Here is a 19806-nt window from a genome sequence, read left to right on the forward strand (position 1 = left end):
CTTCTTCATCCCCCTAAGACAAGAGGCCCAAGGAACCACGGGGCAGCTGCTCCCCAAACAAGCGCAGAGAGGTGAGCTTGTGCGGTACAAGGCGGGATGCAGTGGCCATGGAGGTGACACCCAACTCTCCTTCCAAAGGACCTGGGCCAGAGGCACCCCTGATGGACAGCTCCAGACCCCCCCACCTCGGGGTCTCCACTGCGTTTGTCCCGAGGCCACGCTTTCCCCAGGCTGTCCCCACGGAGTGACAGAACATGTGGGGTTCTAGAGCTGCCCGTCCCTGCTGGTCAGTTTTCCTCTGACTGCTGACTTTTGCTTGGAGACTCCCCAACTGGTCTGGTCAGACTTTCTCGGAACCGTGTGGCCTGAGGCTTTTCCCACCCAAACCTGCCTTCCCACCCTCCGTCCACAGGTGTCAGACCTACACCTGGCCTGAGGCTCTCCCCGCCCACCCCTGCTCGTTGCCTTGTATCCTTCGCAGGCATTTCCCCCCTTACACCTCTTGCGTGTCTAATCCCGTCTTGGCATCTACCTCCCCAAGGATTCCAACAGAAACAGGAGCCTCTGAAGTTGTCCGTTTCTTTGTACGAAAGGGAGAGAGAGAGACGAACTGAGTAATCCCTGGGATGCTAGTAATGCCGCCTGAGACAGATCCCGTTTTTCATTAATAAGGGTCAGGGAGAGCACAATTCACAGGCTACTGAGATGTGGACAGAGACTGTGATAAAGGAATTTCACTTTGACCTGCAGCAGAAATTCCCACTGGATTCTTTGTGCCTCTTCTATATACTAAGGATTTTGCTTGGTACTTTCACAAATATGCCATCATGTTTACTCACACTGAGACTTTTTGCTCTTTGCACCTCACAAACTGGCCCTAAATTAATTTTAAAAATAGTTCCCAAATATTTGAGCCATGGGAAAATCATTAGACTAAATATAGAGCTTCCCAATGGACTATTATAATACCATTATTTGTGTCTGTTACCTCACTCTCAAGGAGAGTGGAAGAGTGATGGAATACAAGGCAGGGTATTTTGTGATCTCATGTAGCCCTAGGACCAGCCATTTTGTGAATCTGAATTTACAAACAGAAAGAGATATTAGGATTAAAAAAAAAATGAGGATGTGAGTAAACCAGAGGAAAGTAGGTTCTTTTGCATCAGATCTTAGAAATTCTCTGAACTAGCAATCTGACCGTTTCTATCAGCTCAACAACCTTGTTTTCTTCTCATTACTCGGTCCATCCCCTAGCCTGGAGGTATCTGGTTACAGTACCACGGAAGTTTAACCAAAAATAAAGAGAACTGAATTATGCCTGTCAAAGCAAATGACCAGCATACACTTGATGGTGCTGGGTCTTAGCTTCTGTAATCACTACTTTTTTCTTGCTCAGGTAACTTGAAAAATTACTAAGGGACATCAATAATCCCAGTCATCAGTATACTTTAATCAGGCTTTCTCCAATTACAAAGGGAAAACTTCTCCTCCTATAGAAGATTTACGCACTCCAATTCCATAAACACCCATCATAGATCCTCATCTGAACCCCCATAGTACCAAGAATACCCAATGCCTCTGCTTGAGTTGAGCCTCTGAAAATGGCCCTGGCAACCCACAAGCACTGTTTGGAGTGTTACAACTGCCGAGACTTGCCTTCCTGCAGATACTCAGAATGGGCTTGGGGATATATACCCTGGGGCTGCAGGCCCTCTGAGAGATCCCAGGTCATGAGGGCCAGGGCTACCTGACCACAACGAGGAACGTGTCAGGGGTGGCCGAGGGGCAGAGAGGTTGTGCTGTGACAGCTAAGTAACAGGTACTGGTATTAGTTACAAACGCTGCTTACACAGCCTTCCTTTGCTCCCCTCCTCCCTTCCTGCCTCTCTTTTCCTCTCCTCACCTTGTTCTACAAAGAATAACCTACAGGGGGACCAAAACAATACAACAAGATTAAGTTAATTAAAAGTGAGAAGTCTGTCAGTGAGGACTCTTGCCTCGCAAGAGACAGAAATCCAGCTCTATCTTAAGAAAAGACACAGGGAGAGGGAGGAGGAACTGGTCTTAGGGACAATGGGGACCAAGGCTTCCATGTTCTCCCCATCCTACTTCTCTCTCAGTGCTGTGTTCAATCTCTCAGGCTACTGTCCTTCAATTGGGGTCAGCTCCAGTTAGAATCCCAGGGAAGGGCTCTGATTGGCTGCCCAGGACCACTCCCCCAAGAGGGTGCTTATGATTGGCTGAGCAGGTGGGCAGGGACCAGAACACTGAGTCAGAGGGGCTGCCTCTACCCCCTCAGCTGCCCCTGGACCTATGGCAACTTTGGAACAGTGCTTCTGGGAAATGAGCTCTCCTCTGGGGTGGACGTCACCTCTGAGGGCAGGCCAGATGGACTTGAGAAGGTTACAGGGCGTGTGCCCAGGAAATTATGGACTTTTTGCAATTTTCCAGAGGAATTCAGGAAAGCAAACAGCACTGACCGTGCCACTGCCATGTGCCTGCTTTGGGGACTGACATGGAGAAAAGAATGGAACTTTTTTTTTTTTTGAGGCTTTAACGTTTTTATTTAGGAAAAGACTGAATCTGAAACTATAATGGTTCAATCTAAAGCATCCCTTTTTCAAGTGGAGTCAATTTATGTAAAATATTTTTTCTTGTCTATAAAAAACAAACTGAACAGTATTTTGATTATGAGGAAATACAGACATGTACTTCATAAAAGAAATAGGATGCTATCTATCATAAAAGAAATAGGATGCTCTTTCCCTTCCCCTCTTGCATCTCCCATGCATGGGGCTTACACTCTCCCAGGCATTCTAATGCCTGCATTTCGAGGTGGTTACAAAGTTGCCTGCAGATACTCCACCAGGGAGTGGCAGAGGCAGGTCTGACTCCAGAGGCTGTGCTCCTCCCACCCCTCTTCCCTAAATATGACCGAAAACCCTAGTAGCCATAAAAAAACAAATCGATAGAACAAACTATACAAAAAGGAGCCAATCTTGCATGAAAAAAGGGCAAGATAAATGAAGCCAAAAGGTCAATAAATAGACTGGGAAGAAATGTTTGCAACCCACAGTACTGACAAGGGGCAAATTTTTGCAATATATATGAAGGGTTCCTACAAAAAGACAAGGCAGGAGAAAGGACAAAGAGCACAGACAATCACAGAAAGGGAACCCTGAAGGAAATACGAATGTACAAAGCCATGTTCATCCTCATTCATAACATGAAAAAGGCACAGTAAAACTCCAATGAGACACTATTTTCACCTAACAGGTTGGAAAGTATCACAGAGTTAGAAAATATACTGTATTGGAGAGGGCCTGGGCAGACAGGCGTGGGCATACACTGGTGGTGGGAGCGAAGACCACTCAACCTCTGAGAAGGACCAATTTCCGGCCTATGGAAATGAACCAGGTACACACGCTCTGCCCCAGCAGCTCCCATCACGTGCTCTCAGACCCCTGCCAAATGTGTGAAATGACGTACGTGCGAGCCAGCCCTGGAAGCGGCCTAAATTTCCATCAGGAGGGGACAGCTCAAATACACCTAATGTAATAAATAATAAATCATAATCACGACAAATCGTGTAACGTTTATACAACGGGATAGTATGCGGCCGTTCCCAAGGACGACGCAGCTCCCTGTCAGCAGATACACACAATCCTCCAGACGCGTCCCCGAATTAGAAGCCACACACGGTGCTCTCCCACTTGTGGGGGGAAACGTCTGCACGAGCCACCCTCCCACTCTCCTGCAGGAGGCTGCACACCCTTCCCCTCTCCTCAAACCTCCCACACCTCTCCCTCCATCCGCTGGTGGCATCGTTTCCTATCCCTGAGGAAACCTGAAGTGGTCAGGAAGACCCCACTCCCTGCCCGCAGGCCCGCGTCCTCCCTCTGCCCCTCCTGTCCCACGATGGGCTGTCCTCTACTGGCACGCCTCACCCCTCCGGCCTGCCCCAGGATTTCGCTACTGAAGTTTCTCCTTCTCTTTTCTGCATCCTCGATTCCTTCCCCTGACGGTGACAGGGTCATGACACTGGCAGATGAACATGCTGTAACATCCCCCTCCTTAAAAATGAGACAGCCCTCTCCCGACCCACATTCCTCTCTTGCACTGCCCCGTTTCTCCGCTCCCCTGTAAGCGAAGCTCCCGGGAACAGCCGTCCGCTTTGTGCCACGTCCACTGCCCTGTCCCTTGTGAACCCGCTCCACAGGGCTGCTGCCCCGGCCACTCCTCGCCCATGTCAAGGCTGCCGGGGGCTCCATGTCACCAAACCCCACGGTCATCTTTTTTTTTTTTTTTTTAACTTTTTAAAAAAATTGAAGCGTAGTTGATTTACAATGTCATGTTAGTTTCCGGTGTACAGCAAAGTGATTCAGCTATACATATACACGTATCTATTCTTTTTCAAATTCTTCTCCCATTTAGGTTATTACAGAATATTGGGCAGGGTCCCCGGCGCTAGACAGTAGGTCCTTGTTGGTTATCCACTTTAAATATAGCCGTGTGCACCGCGGTCATCCTGAATACTCTTGTCACTCACAGAGCACCTACTACTCCTTCCCTCCCCAGACACTCGTCTGGTGGTCTCTGGATCCACCTCTCTTGGCTGTCTTCCTAATTCACGGCTGCTCCTTCGTGGACCCTTTGCTCACTCCTCCTTACCTCCCCAACCTCTACCCGGGGTGGGGGCACTGGTGCAGTCCTGACACCTTCTCTTTGCTGTCTACACTCGTACCTGGCTCTCTTCGCGTTTCATGGCTTGAAATGCCAGCCTTTGGTCGATGACTTCCAAATGCATATCTCCAGCCAGATGTCTCCCCTGTCGTTCTGGGATTTTCCCTCAGGTGTCTGGCATCTCAGATTCACTACAGCCAAAAGCAGACTCTCTACCTCCCAGCCCCTCCCGGGAGACGGGATCGTTCCACTTGCTCAGGCCCAAAACTTCAGAGCCACACAGGGCACTCTTTTCTCTCAGACCCCACATCCAATCTATCCGCAATTCTGGGGATTCTGTCTTCAAAATATATTTGGAAGCAACTACTCACCACCCTGCCGCTCCCCCCGTGGTCGGAGCCACAGTCGTCTCTGGCTTGAATGGCAGCGATAGCTCCGCACTATGCTGCCCGGCTCCCTACTTTCACTCTACAACCTGTACACATGACGGCCGGGCTGACCCTTAAAAACTCAAACTCAATCTTGTCCTTCTTCTAGTTGACATTATCCCATCTCACTCAGATAAAAGTCCCCAAACACTAGTCCACCTGTCCTCTTGCCACCTCTGGCCACACTGCCCTCCAGACCCTTCCTGGCAGCCTCCTCCCCAGCTCTGCACCTCGTTCAGCCCCTCAGAGCCGCCAGATTTCTGCTCAAATGTTCAGGGTCAGAGCCCTAGTCGGGGCGGCCTGGCAGAAGCTGGGCCCGTGGAGGGAGGGTCTGTCTGGTGGAGTGGGAGCCACAGGGGAAAGAAACACTGCAAGATGCTGCCCCAGGAGAAACAAGGGAAGACGAAATCCCTGGGGTCCTTCCTCTTCCACTCCTCCAGACCCCAGTCTCCCCGACTGTCTCCCACTGGCCAAACCTGGCCAGACACCAGTTGGCCAAAGATCCTGGGACTGCAGTTCCTGGCAACACAGAGCAGGCAGGACAACAAACATCTGAGAGCAGAGGCAATGACCCCCCAAAGAGCACCCCCACTAGAAAGAGCAAGTCTCCAGACAGGCTGAAAAATCAGTCCCTGGTGAAGGAGTGATTAAACAACACAATGCTCTAGCTGTATCCCATCTTAGACTTGCAACGATAAACAAAAGATTTGGAACCAGCCATCCTGTCCTATGGAGATGTGGGGTCTCCTTGAAGCTCGGCTACAAAGAGCTGCTCTCCTGGCCTTCTAACCACGAGAGTCACAGACAATGCGTCGGCCTCAGCGTGTGTGCCCTGGAGTCTTGGCTGTGAGCCCGCACTGCCCCAAGCCTGCACTGCATGCCAGGGCTTTGGGAGAAGCTGGTGCACCCACCTCCACCAGATGCTGGGAAGTCCTGGACCATGGGTGAATACGCTACAATGGCAGGAAAATGTTCTCTCAGGCTGGTCAAAGAACAATGAACACTGTAATTACACCTTATTTTTTGACCTAGAGGGTAAAGAGCCACAATGAGCGGGGAGAGAAAAAACAAGCCAGGCCTCCGGCACTGTGATGCTCTTGGGAGCGTGTGTTGCAATGAACTAAAATGAGCTGACGCACAGCATTTTAGTCAGAAAATCTCTTTCTCCCCATCCTCTCCCAAGAGCTCATGCAATTCTTAGGAGTTATATTTAGGAACATTTTACAAAGTGCTGTTCTGACCCACATGGCACAGGGAGGGTTGTCAAAAACCACTATGTCCTTGACAGCCTACTGCCTGTCCGTCCAGAGCCCTTGAACGGAGCCTCTTGTGGGCTCTGTCTGTGCACCAAATGGGCACTTATCAATTACAGTATAAAGTGCTAAGGTACAAGGACGGGAATAGAGGCTAGCAAGGTCGAGCATGGGTTTAACTCTGGGTGTGGCTGGGCCCTCGTGGGAGGGACACTCTGAGAGCCGGGATGACAACTGTGCATGTTCAATGGGGCTCAGAGGTCAGCAGATCCAAGTCTGTACACACCTACAAATCCAGGACATGACCTGGTGCTCTGCTCCCCAAACGTGGCCAATCCCTAGGAACTGTAAATATATTTTTTCTGGAATCTTGTTGAAAAGCTGTAACTGGCATTCTTTTTTTTTTTCTTTTTTTTTAAAGTATACCTTTCAGCACTTTTTTTTCCCTTTGGCCACACCACACAGCATGCGGGATCTTAGTTCCCTGACCAGGGATCGAACCCATGCCCCCTGCAGTGGAAGCGTGGAGTCTTAATCACTGGACCGTCAGGGAAGTCTCTGTAACTGGTATTCTCAAGGCCAGGTCTGGACATCACACAGAGGGATGGTAACCACGGTGCTGGTAAGCGCCCTCCCGTACAAGTTCACGTTCAGTTTGAACGGCAATATATGAACTTTGGGTCCAGTCTAACAACCAAAGTAATTTTATTCGTTGGGAAATTACTACAATTAATGTGCAATATTTAATCACGTCTGAAATAGACGGGTGAGAGGTCAGGAAGTCAGTCATGAGCCATCGTCAGATAACAGTGGTACGTGTTCCAAATTTCCCAGAGTTCCTCTGTCTGCTTCTGGCACGTTCAAAGCTCAGAACTAAGTTGAGAACCAACAGACACAGACCTCTAGTCAAATCCTGCAGCCCAGGGAGCCCAAACCCATTACCCGGATGGGAGGTTATATAGAGCAGCCATTGGTGGAACCAAGGACTTTCCTCCCAACTAATGCTGTTTCTGTGTTGATTACCCTCAGTCAAGTAAGGGAGCATAATGGCTGGGATTACCTATCCTTTTATTTAGCAAACCGACCCCTCCCCCTGCCCAGTGCTGGGTGGCCACACAGACCCTGCTTGCTGAACCTGTCATTCTTTAGAACTGCCGGGTGTGTGTGCAGACACAGAGCTGATCAAGACAGCAGGCTACTCTCCAGAGAAAAGATGGGAATGACAAGTCTGCCCTTGGGAGAGTATTGCCACAAGAGTTTACCTTTACCTTAATCCAAAGTACTTCTTAGATTCCATGATCGGGACTGCCTCGTGGTCAACTGGTGTTATGGGTGAAGAGCAATCTGGAACACAGAGAGAGAAGTGGCTTGCGTGGGTCCCCCCCCCCCACCCAGAAAATCAAAAGGGACCCAGGAAAGGGCTGTCAGGAGAGGTGCTGGTCCGGAGCACCTGCCTCCACTTCCCCCCATGGATGGGTATTCATGGTTCCATTTGCACCAGGGAGCACAAGCTGTCACAAGGTTACACAATCAGTGGCCAAGTTTAAAGGGAGATAAAAACCGGAATGTGACCCTCAGTCTGGTTTTCATGATTAGATAACACCCTCTTCGCTTGATAGCCCACGAGCTATCAGAGCGTTTACAGAGTCGAGTCCAAGCCTCATGGTTTCCTTGTCCCAAGAGTTGCTTTCTTGCACAGAATTGAGTCGCTGGTGTCCTGACTACATAGACCACTGTTTTCCCCTCAACTCTATGTCACAGGCACAGAGACCAAGGCAGCTAAGATGTTCAATCATTTGTCCAAGGTCACCCTGACAGAGGTTCCTCAATAATGCTGTCAGCCTTGTGCAAAGCTTTTCAAAAGGAGGGGCCACATTTTTTAAATGTCATTCCAGAGGACACAACAAATTAAGATCAATGGACAGAAGTTAAATGGATTACAAAGCACTCTGACCGCTAGTCTCAGTTTCCCTCATCTGTAAAATGCCTAGGAGAGTTTTCTTAGGGGATTTTAATAGAAATTAGGTAAGATAATTAATATGAACTACCTAATATAACGTCTGGTATGTAATAGGTAATCAAAAAGTTAATTCCTTTCTTCTTCCTGACAGTGGAACATATCACCACTGAATACAGGAATTCACCAGACACAGATGTCTCTCTACAGACCCTTGTTCGCCAAGATTCCTTCTAACTGTAACATTCCAAGTTTACAGGGCAGACTTTAAATCTATGAGCGCAGCACAAATTCTAAGACTTTCTAAGTTGTCAATGCTCTACTAAGATGACTCATGGTTTCCAGAGTCATTTTCATTTACATGGGATATTAATAGACAAAATGGGGAAAAAAAAGGGGGTGGGTGGGTAGGGACTAGTCAACCTAGAAAACTAGGCTAAGTGAAATTCATCCTGTAAAGTCTTAACCCAGGGTTTCATTTATGTTGACTGCTGTACTCTGTGTATTTCACTTCTCTACCAGATTGTAGGTCCTCAGTGCAGCATTTTAAATGGTCTTCTCTGAATGAAGTGCTGCCCTGGCTGGGAAAGAGCGGGCCCCATCACAGTGCGCCAGTGCGATGGCCAGGAGCCCTGGCGGGTACATCCAATGTCCAGGGGATGTCAGTCTGGGGTGTTAGTGGTGGTATAGCAATTACACCAACACATGCGTGGTATAAAACAGGGTTAATAACATCCTCTCCCACAGATGTATTGAAACACCCCAGCAATGGCACCTAGTAGGTGCCCTGTATCGGTAACTCTATGAGGAGCCTAGACAAATGATGCCCCAAATGGACACATCGTCAAAACACCCCTTTCCCCTGAGAACCTCTGTCTTAAACCATCTGTGGGGAAGGACCAGGGGTCTTTTGTTTGCTTGTTTGTTTTAAATGCTCAGTTCATCGCGAAATGCTACTTTTGAAGGGTTCAATTAAAAAAGGGATTCCTAGAGCAGTAAAATTACACAAAGAGGCACAAGATACAATCGGGACAAAACACACGTCCCCATTAAAGAGGCCTTAGAAATCTTCTAAATGCCATCCCACTCCTCTTACAGATGGCAAAATTGCTCACAGCCACACCGCAGATCAGCGGCAGTGCTGGGAGAGGACTGAACTCATTCTCTTGGAACGTGGAAGCTGGTTCCCTGACAGCCCACGGTCCTGGCTAAACCCTACTTCTCATCCTTCCATCAATCAGAAGGACAGGGCCACACTAGGGTGAGCCAAAATGAGGCCCTTGCCCTGGGTGTGAAAGTTAAGGAGTTGCCCCCAAATCAGTCATGAAGATAAATAATATTTCAATGCAATATTTTGTATAGGCAAGGCTATGCTGTGATAACAAGTAAATATCAAAATCTCAGTGGCTTTAACCCAATTCAATCAAGTCCAATTCAAGTTGAGTTGCCCTCCTCCATCTTACTGGGTGCCACCTGAAACACGTGACCTCCAAGATCATGTGGTCTCCAAGATCATGGTGGGAGGGGAAAAGGGAAATGGGGCAGACATACTAACTCTTCACTGCTTGACCCAGAAATACTACTACTAATGCTACTCGCATTTCATTGGCCAGAATTAATTACACATTCCTATCCTAACTGCCAGGGCACTGGAAAATGTAAACAATCATATAGATATTTGGTGACCACTAAGAGCCTCTGCTTGATTTGGGGGGAAAAAATTATATCTATAAACTTCATTTTATACCCCCCAAAAAATCATAATTTTACATAAAGACAGGATTGGTAACAGTGCTAAGCTGAGCAATATTGGAGCCTGAGGAAAAAGGCAAATTCAGTAACGCTGTCTTTATTCAAAATTTTTCTATTTTGTTCAGCATATATTTGATTGCGTTAGTTTTGCAAAGGGAGTCATAGGTCAGGGCATTCAGAAACAGTAGACCTCAGGGGTCATTACAGAGATGCTGTGGCTTGGGCATGCCACATTTAGCTACTCGCTAACTGTGCAGGGACTTCCCTGGTGGTCCAGAGGTTAAGACTCCACGCTTCCAATGCAGGGGGCCCGGGTTCGATCCCAGGTCAGGGAACAAGATCCTGCAGGCCGCAACTAAGAGCTTGCATGCTGCAACTAAAAGATCCCGCGTGCTGCAACTAAGATCCAGCGCAGCCAAATAAATAGATAAGTAAATATTAAAAAAAAAAAACCTCTGCAGCCAGGTGAAGGAGAGAAGGGGTTTCGGAGGGCATCCCAACGCAATGTGCCCCCTCCATTCTAAGACTTCACTGCTTGGAAGATATATGGTCAATGTATTAATATTTTTTCAGAAGATAAAAAAATGGCTGGTAAACTTCTTCTGACCCCATCTATAAGAAACACACAAATTAAAAAAAAAAAAATTAACATGTGGAACCCCCAAAAAGGAGAGGGCTCTTGAAATGCAGGCAATATGGTAAAATGTTTTGATTTAAGATTCCCAGGCAGTAAAGTCTGCACTCCAACAAAACAAACTCAGAAAACAAATGAATCTTATTAATGAATGATCAGGCATATTTACTCAAATCAACTGACAAAAGTACGTATTCTAACAATCGCTAGACGAGGCCCTTCAACCATGACAGGCCTCAGGCAAAGCGTTCAGTGTTCGAAACAACAGCGGCTTCCTCATTCTGAATCCGTCCCAGGAGGGGCCTCCCAGTGGCTCCCGGACTTGCCCTCCTGGTTCTCCATCTCTCCTTTTCAAACCCGTTCTCAGGAAATGGAGTGATTTGGATGCCTTGGCAAGTAATCATTGTGATAGGGATTAAAACATCAAACTGAAGAGATGAAATTTAAATTACGGTTGGGGAGTCATTTTGAATGAGTAAGGGTGGGCTTTATACCACGTCACATAGGCTGAAGGTCCACCCTTTTCTCCTTCTAACCAGTGTTTGTAGCATTTAGTGAAATAATGCAGTCAGTCTCCCTGAGTCTCCTGAAATCCTCCTGCAGGCAGCCAGTTAGAAAAAGGTCAAAGCAAGAAATGCCACACCTGTGGGGCAGGGATGGCCACTGGGTTTTTGAAGCCAGGTGCGGTCCCCTCCAGAGCACTGCGACCTTCTGTCCAGAAAGCACTACTCCGGGACCAGGAGGGTCTTCAGTCTGGCTCCATTCTGGACTGGAGAGCCGGGAGGAGGAGGAAGGCAAACCCACCAGAAACCCACCCCTCTAAACCGCGGCACCACCCAGACCGCAAGACCTCGGACGGGAGAGGGAAACAGGGAAGATGGCTGAACCAGGGTTCCTCCTGGCTGGGTGGGGGGCACCGCCTAAGGGGCGGCCCTGAAAGCGGGCTCACCCTTCTCCCCAGGAGAGAACTGTGCATATCTCCGCACCTGGACAGGAGTGAAGGCCACCTCCTCACAGACCCCAGGGCGTTCCCAAAGCGACCTGTGTCCCGTTCTTTCTCGGGTGGCCTCCCCGCCCCACCGATTCCGGGGAGCAGCAGCGCTGACGTCAGCATTCAGGTTGTTCGAGTGACTTTGGGGGCCACTCTATCCTCAGAACCTAGAGCAGGAGCGGAGACGACTCCCGACCGAGCACTCACCTTACTCCCAGCCAGGCATGCAGGGGGCTGGCGGGTGAGGGTCGCGCCATCCTGGGGCCCACCTCGGCGGGTGGGGGGGCGCACCGCCACCCGGGAGAACGCCCCACCGGCCCTTGGCTACGGGCGGTGCCAGACGGGCAACGCGGTGGCTGAGACCGTGGCAGCACGTGGGGGACTCGCGCGGGGTTTACCGCCCTCTCTTCCACCTTTTCTTCCGCAGTCTTAGGAACCCCGCGTTCACGGCGGCGCCGGGTTGCTGACTCCGCGCCCGACACTTACCGCCGATCCCCTGGTGAACCTAAGCAAAGCCGGGTGGGGTGGGGTACGGCGGGGTGGGGGTGAAAACCCGCACTCTGCCCGCTCTCATTGCGCATTCAGGTCCGCACGCCGCGGGGGAGGGCCCCGCGCCGCGGTTTTCCGAGAAGCACGTGCGGGTCAGCGCGCATCCCACAGAAACCCGCGCTTCCGCCGCGGCCGGGTCTGCGGGGCACAGGGCGCGTGTGCGTGTTTCAGGGGGTGAGGCATAAACAGACACTGGGGGACGGCATGAGTCAGGAATCATCTCGGAGCGAGTCCCGCGCCGCCGCGGCCGCAGGGGGCGGCGGGGGTCGGCGGGCGGAGCGGGAGGGCGCGCCGCACGCCGCGCACTTCCTGTTCGAGGCACGCCGCCGTCCACCGCCCCGCGAGCCTGCGTCGGTGCCAGGCCCGGCCCTTCGTTGACCCCTCGGGCCCCCGGGCCGCGGCGAGGCGGCGGCACGGAACGGGCGGCTGCCCTCCGCTCCCCGCGGGGCTCCCGCACGCCCTCCGGCCGGCAGGGCGGCCGCCAGAACTCGTGCTCGCAGTCGAGCTTCAGCCCAGTTGCGAAGAGTGTTAGCGCTTGCACCTCCTCTTCCCCTCCTCCCTCCCTCCCTCTCGCCCAGAAAGGAGGACGGACCTAGTTCCAGGCTGCGGGCTGGTTTATTCTCCGGTGGAGGGTCATATAAACATACAAACTGTCTGGCTCTCGCCAGATTTTCCACTTAGGCATAGGCATAGGAGGGCTGCTTCCCAAATTGCCGTGTTTAATTGCACCTGCCTTTCTGATTACCTCTGGGAATCTGTGGGAGGAGCCGAGAGGGTGGAAAATGTTGCTTCGCTTTGCAAAAGGAAGAAAACTTTGTCACCCAGCGGGAGACCTCTGCCACGCGTAGCCCGGCGAGAGACCAGAACCAGGACAGCCTTTGGCTTTGATTTCGCATCCGAAGAGCCCGTAGGAGGAAGAGGACACGTGAACTCGGCGCTCCCGCCGACCGCCACCCCAGCTCCACCTTCCCTCCCCGCGGAAGTCCCCACGCGCTGTCTTCAGGGTGCAAGGACAGTAAACAGCGCGTGCGGCTCGCGGCCGACGGCTGGGGCCGGACTGGGAAGGAGAGGACCGAATTCCAGGAACGAGTCACCCGGAATTAACTTCTGGTTAAAGTTATGGGAAGCGCGGCCATGGACACCAAGAAGAAGAAGGATGTTTCCAGCCCCGGCGGGAGCAGCGGCAAGAAGAACAGCAGCCAGAAGCGGCGTTCGCTGCGAGTGCACATTCCGGTGAGTCCCACCCCGCCGTCCCCGGCCCCCCACCCTCGCGTCGCTCCGACCCGGCGCGGAAGCGGTTAACGCGGGACGCCCCGCGCGCGCCGTGCGTGCCCCTCCTGTCACTTCGGGCGGCTTGGGGAAGGGTGGAGGCGCAGGGCCGAGCTGGGCCGCTGTGCCCGGGCTCCATCTCTCTTCCCACCCGCGTGCGAACGGGGCGCGGCGACCGTCTGCGGCGGGGGCGGGAGCTGCGGGGCGGGCTGTGCGCAGCACGGGATCCCGCCGGGTGCGGGCGCTGGGGCGGGGGCGGAGGGGCGGTGCGTAGCGTTGTTTTGTTGAAAAAGGACAGTGTGGACTGCGCTCCGGAGAGGTGGAGCCGCGCGCCGCAGCCCGAGACTGAGGGGAGGGGCAGTGGGTGGGGACAGCGGGGGAGGGGGGCGTTGGCTGTGTAGCTGCGCCCTCAAATGGACACTCCCTGCTCCCCAGTTTCCCTCGGGTGACTCTGGGCCGGGGGCTGGAGACTCCTCTGCAGCCGGCCCCTTTGCCTGACCGTGGGAGCACCTTTCAGGCCCTTGGGGGCTCGGGACTGCCTAAGGCGTGCAGGGCCCTCGCGAACTTCAGCCCTGGCCACGCCGGCAGCCGGCCCGGACTTTGGCGACATCGATCGGTCTGCTGCTTGACTTTGTCCAGCTGGAGGGAGCGGCGGGCGGGGTCGTGCGCCCACCCTGCGCTTTGCCTGCCCAGGTAGCCCGTGGCCCCCAAAGCCTTCCCTAGCCTCCCCGTGGGGGGACGTGCGGCGCAGCCCTTACCTGCACCGGAAGGAAACCCCCAACTGGGTCACACCCCCCAACCTTCACCAACCAAGTAAATGTACACACACACATACACACACACACACACACACACACACACGAGGGCTCCATGGAAAATGCAATTTTGATCACGGATGAGGCTCTTGGGCACAGGTTGGGGGTGCGCGGTGAGTCCCACCCTCCAGGGCTGTCTCCGATGACACTTGTTAAAGACACCTCCTTAAAGCTAATCCTTCCTGACAGCAGCATGGGGCCTGGGGGAGGGCAGCTGGTCACGCACTTTCTGCTGCGAACCTCCTTAGGCACTTCACTCCTGTGTTCGTTGACCGCAGTTCCTCCTTCCCAGGCCTGTGTGCACACATTGGCCAGGAAGGGTAGGGAGCCCCGGGAGCCCCAGACACCTGATGGGTACTTTAGGGAGCAGCCCCAAGTGGCGAAGGGTGGCCAGCCCTCCCTGGCAGGGGAAAGCTCAGGGAGCAGGTGACTGGACGCCTGCCTGCTGTGTGACCACCAGGGGGATGACCCAAATATGCAGGAATAAGCATTCCTTTGAGTAAACATTCTATATGAAAATGAGATATTCCTGTTTACATTGCTAATGTGAGACATTTTAAGCCATGTTTGTAAATAAAAAGTTAGACACGGGCTTCCCTGGTGGCGCAGTGGTTGAGAGTCCGCCTGCCGATGCAGGGGACGCGGGTTTGTGCCCCGGTCCGGGAAGATCCCACGTGCCGCGGAGAGGCTGGGCCCGTGAGCCATGGCCGCTGAGCCGGCGCGTCCGGAGCCTGTGCTCCGCGACGGGAGAGGCCACAACAGAGAGAGGCCCGCGTACCGCAAAAAAAAAAAAAAAAAAAGTTAGACACAGGTACTCCTGACCTCCCTCGGCAGTCGTCGCTTGGCTGAGCCATTTAACCCCTCAGCTTTTCCCATTTGTCAAACAGATAATAATTCTGCTTTGCGTACCTTTCAGGGATGTTGAAATAAAATAACCCCTGAGAAAGCTCTTACTAATACGAAGTGTTATATGAATGCATGGCTATTACATCTACATCGGAGCACCTAATTTAAAAGAGAGAGAAAAGAAAATGACATTGCCCAGTGCCCAGGCCATATCGTATTTACGTTTGGTGAGGGTCTCAAAGAGGAGTATGTGTGGGGTGCTCTCCAGAGGTGGTGTAGGACAGAATCCAGAACCCGGAAAGGGAGCGCGCGGCCAGGCTGTGAAAGCGGAAAAGCCACGGTATAGTCAGAATACTCCGACCCGCCTTCCTGCTGCTGGTGATGTCTTGGGCTGATTTAGACAACGTTCTTGGCGTGATGCAGCCCTTACAGAAGGTTCTGTTCACTCAATTATTCCACGACACGTGTGCTGTGCTGCTTGATGGGGAGATCCAGGGGGGAACGAGACGGGCTCTGTCTCCACTCTCACAGGGCTTGCGTTTGCTGGGGGGGGGGTGGGGACCGAGGGGGTCTCCTCACTAACCAACTAGTAATTACCTGTTGATCCTTGTGCTGGGCTGGGTGAGAGTTACACTCTAGCTGGGAAAATACAGCATTCAGACAGATGTTAGCAGATGACCCAAGGGCACAAGGTGACCAGTGCAGGCAGTACCTGCTTTCAGAGGGGAGAGAAGGGAGAGGCGGCAGTACATAGACATGTTCAGAGAGGCATTAGACCCGGAGGTGGTAGGCAGGACAGAGACATGGCAGGGGTTACCCCTGCCAGGGAACCAGCTTGAGCACCCCCATGGAGTCGGGGAGTTGGAGGACTGCTTCCAACTCCAGGGAAGAGCCCCTTTTCATGGAAGAAAGCGTTCGAGAATCAGAGTAATCAGAAATACATCAAGGTCAGATCAAGGAGAGCCTTGAGGTTGGATCGCATGATTTAGCAAATAAAAATACTAAATGCGGGCTTCCCTGGTGGCGCAGTGGTTGAGAGTCCGCCTGCCGATGCAGGGGACACGAGTTCGTGCCCCGGTCTGGGAAGATCCCACGTGCCGTGGAGTGGCTGGGCCCGTGAGCCACGGCCGCTAAGCCTGCGCGTCCGGAGCCTGTGCTCCGCAACGGGAGAGGCCACAACAGTGAGAGGCCCACGAACCGAAAACAAAACTAAACTAAACTAAATGCCCAGTTAAATTAGAATTTTAAACAATGAACAACTTCTTAGTATATGAATGTGCCAGGCACCATTTGGGATAAACTTATACTAAAAAATACCCATCGTTATGTGAAATCCCAGTTTAACTGGCGTCCTGTATCTTCTCTGGCTGCCCTCCCTGGAAGGTAGGCCCGGGGATGAGGATGTCCCCTGAAGCCACTGAGAAGCTGCAGTAGACGCTGTTGGTGCCCTGCCCCGTGTGCCCGTAGCCCACCCAGCGTTCTCCACAGCCTTGCTGGACAGCTCCGCTCCACACCACAGTTCCTCACTGTGTCTTTCTTGCTCCTGAAGGAACCCTCCTGAATAGGGGCAGTTTGTTCAGCCTGAGTACGGGCTGGGATGGAAATGCTGGGATTGGGATGATGCCCTAAGGGGCAACCCTCAGGCAGGGAGGGGTGCAGGTGGGACTGTTCCCCAGCCTCCCTGTCCCTGGGGTTGATGGTTCTGACATGGGCTCTGTAGGATGTCTCAGAGGGTTGCAGCAGGGCCCAGCCCCCGTTGCCCACAGTGGTGGTCCGATCGTCAATAATGCACCCTTTCTGGTTGTTCTGACTTCCCTGCCTCACTTGCCCTGCTCCCTGGGATAAATGACTGAATCTAAGTTGTTGTCTCACTGTTTTGGGCCGGGGGGGGGGTGATTTAAACTAAGAAGCAATTAAAGGTGACGAAAACAATGCTTTGTGAGAACTCGCTAGCCTGGTGACAGCATGCGCCAGGACATTCGGGATTCTAGAGAGTGACTCCTGGAGGACACTGGCCTGGCGGTCCCGTGGGTGGGCTCATTCGGTGGCGTCCAGTGCCACTCACAGTGGTGAGGCCTCCTGGGACCTCCAATGTCCAAGCAGCTTGTCTTTTTACTGAATTGGATTGTGTCCTTTTTGGACACGATTGGACTCTGTCTCCACCCCCATATCTGGTGCATGAACAGAACCATGACCAAGGATGTTGGGGGAAGTCGTTGCAAACCTTCATCCTAGGCTCTGATTATCTTTAACCATCTTCACTCTGCCTTCCTACCAATAGCGCCTGCTGTGCCATGAGACACCAGAAAAGAGGAATCAATTTTAGGGGATACACTAGGGACTTGGGTGACAGCGGGTAGTGGAGACCCAGAGTTACTAACTAAGGTAACTTATTCGTTGAATTCTGTCGTAGGGAGAATGGCCCTTGGGCCTAATGGAGGGTGTAACCTTGCTTGATTTTAATCTCAGCTTGGATCACCTTTATGGGAAACCATCTCGGATCTTGTCAGGGGAAAGAGAAGGAGAGGAGGGGAGGGGAGGGGAGAGGAGGGAGGGGAGGGGAGAGGAGGGAGGGGAGGGGAGGGGAGGAAAAGGAAGAGGAAAGGCTGAGTGCAGGTTCCTTTGGGGTTGCACTGGGCCTTTAAAAGTAGTGAGATGGGCGTAGTGTTCAGAGTCCTGGTGAGTTGGCACCTCGCCTGGGTTCTCTTTCCTCAGCCTTCATCTGTACGGTAAAGTGGGAATAATAATCAAGGTGGTGGGAATGCTTTTAGAAAACACCTCATTAGAAGTCTAGCTGTGTGTGGCGATCTGCTAGCACTTTGCCAGAGAAGCCATTGCTGGGAGTAAGCATGTTCTTTCCTCCTTTTTGTCCGAGAAAACTTATTTTCGCTATTAATGCTGAAATTCATGTATCTTAGACATATTTTAGTTGATGACTGTTGGCTGGGTCGTTGACTGTATTGTTGGTCTCTGGAACTCTTCACAAGCCAGTGACAGAGCAGGAGACCAAGGGGGCAGGGAGGGCTTTGGAGAGAAGGACCCGCACAGGAGCCCGTGGGGACAGAGGCAGCTGGAGGGGGTCAGACTCGATCCGAGGTCGTGGCCCAATATTTACTGCTGGCAGAACGCACAAGTCCCCAGGCCTCTTGGGAGAGGTGCTCCAGAAATCCTTCACCGTCCCTGGAGACAACCTAAAAATAGAGCTAGGGGCAGCTGGCCGGTCCCAGAAGGTTGTGGAGACACAGCTTGGCTTGGTCCTGCCACTAGGGATGCCTTTGCTTGTGGTGTCTCCGGAGGGAGGCCTCACGCTGCTGGAGGCCCAGCGCCCTTCACCTTGGCGATGGGCCGGTGACCAGTAGCCTCCATCCAATCAGATCTGCTCTGCTAGGGCAGTGCATGGTGGGAGGGGCCATCGCCCGGATGTGGGTGGGGATGAGAGCTGCCTTTCTGCCCCCAGGGACTGGAGGACCCAGTGACAGCAGTGCTCACTGCCCAATACACCATCGAAACACCCTGGAGTGAAGCCTCGGTGAAGAGAAAGGGGATGCTGGGCGGCACAGTGGGGGTGTCAGTTTTGACCTTGGCCTTGACCTTGGTCAGTTTGTACCCCTTGAGCAAGATTTGTTGGGTTAGGGTAGTGTTTTTTTTTTTTTTCCTTTTGTGTATGGATTTTTTTTTTTTTTTTTACATCTTTATTGGAGTATAATTGCTTTATAATGGTGTGTTAGTTTCTGATTTATAACAGTGAATCAGTTGTACATATACATATGTTCCCATATCTCTTCCCTCTTGCGTCTCCCTCCCTCCCACCCTCCCTATCCCACCCCTCCAGGCGGTCACAGTACGGTAGATAGCTAGTGGGAAGCAGCCGCATGGCACAGGGCAGTGTTTTTTAAAGTGCAGTTCGTGGACCAGCTTAAGCAGAACCACCCGGTGTTTGTTTAAAATGTAAAATCCTAGGTCTCGGCCCAGAGCTGCTGAATCAGAGTCTCTGGGGAGTGGGATCTGTGGTTCTTTGTTTCTGGTAAGTTCTCCAGGTGACTCCTGTGCCTACAGGGGTTTAAAAAACAATTGATTTCCAACTGCCTCAGCGTAACACTGATCCGTTCTTCTGCCCCGGTGAGTTACTCCATCAATCTGTCCATCCACCCATCTAAGTATCCGTGTGTCTGTCCATCTATCCATCTGTCTCTCATCTGCACTTTTTCAGCTGTCATTGAGAAGAGAGATCCTTGGCTGCTGTTAAACAAAGGTGGAATATTTCTGGCTCCCAAATAAAGATGAATGTCCAGATAGGCCCCCAGCCTGAGTAACCCAATATGAAGCAGCCTGTTAGGCCTCACTGCAGTGTTTCTGGACTTAGCCCTTCCGTGGTTTGGTGCATCTTGGGTGCCCTGAGCACAGGTTCTTAGTTGCTGCACAGCATATAGCGTCTTCCCAGACCAGGGCTCGAACCCATCTCCCCTGCACTGGCAGGCGGATTCCCAACCACTGCGCCACCAGGAAAGCCCTCTTGTGCTAAATTCTTAAAAGAAGTGATTGTGTGAATCCTTCTACGAAAAAACAAAGATTTTATATATGTACGTATCTTCAAGAGTTTTGTGAAGGTGCGGAAGTGTTTTTCCTATA

The 19806-nt window shown here is 52.1% G+C and overlaps 2 protein-coding genes across 7 annotated transcripts in view; one reads left to right on the plus strand and one right to left on the minus strand.

The window, feature by feature from the left end:
• The window catches only part of GALNTL5 (polypeptide N-acetylgalactosaminyltransferase like 5), a 127144-nt gene extending 114638 nt beyond the window's left edge, over positions 1-12506 (minus strand). For 2 of the 3 annotated variants that reach the window (XM_070046281.1, XM_070046283.1), the window contains exons 1-2: positions 11906-12506; positions 7633-7708 (exon numbers count right to left, since the gene is read on the minus strand). In XM_070046281.1, the coding sequence (XP_069902382.1) occupies positions 7633-7661 (29 nt within the window). In that variant the 5' untranslated portion in view covers positions 7662-7708; positions 11906-12506. Of the gene's footprint in view, positions 1-7632; positions 7709-11350; positions 11477-11693 lie in introns of all 3 variants that reach the window. The other variant, XM_070046282.1, reaches the window with a different exon arrangement.
• A 169-nt stretch (positions 12507-12675) lies between these two features.
• PRKAG2 (protein kinase AMP-activated non-catalytic subunit gamma 2) overlaps positions 12676-19806 on the plus strand; it is a 276868-nt gene continuing 269737 nt past the window's right edge. Inside the window, exon 1 of one of the 4 annotated variants that reach the window (XM_060305086.2) lies at positions 12676-13480. In XM_060305086.2, the coding sequence (XP_060161069.1) occupies positions 13367-13480 (114 nt within the window). In that variant the 5' untranslated portion in view covers positions 12676-13366. The remainder of the gene's footprint in view (positions 13481-19806) is intronic. The other 3 variants (XM_030854266.3, XM_030854267.3, XM_060305085.2) reach the window with 3 other exon arrangements.

Source organism: Globicephala melas, chromosome 9 (assembly GCF_963455315.2).
Source record: "Globicephala melas chromosome 9, mGloMel1.2, whole genome shotgun sequence".
NCBI lineage: Eukaryota > Metazoa > Chordata > Mammalia > Artiodactyla > Delphinidae > Globicephala > Globicephala melas.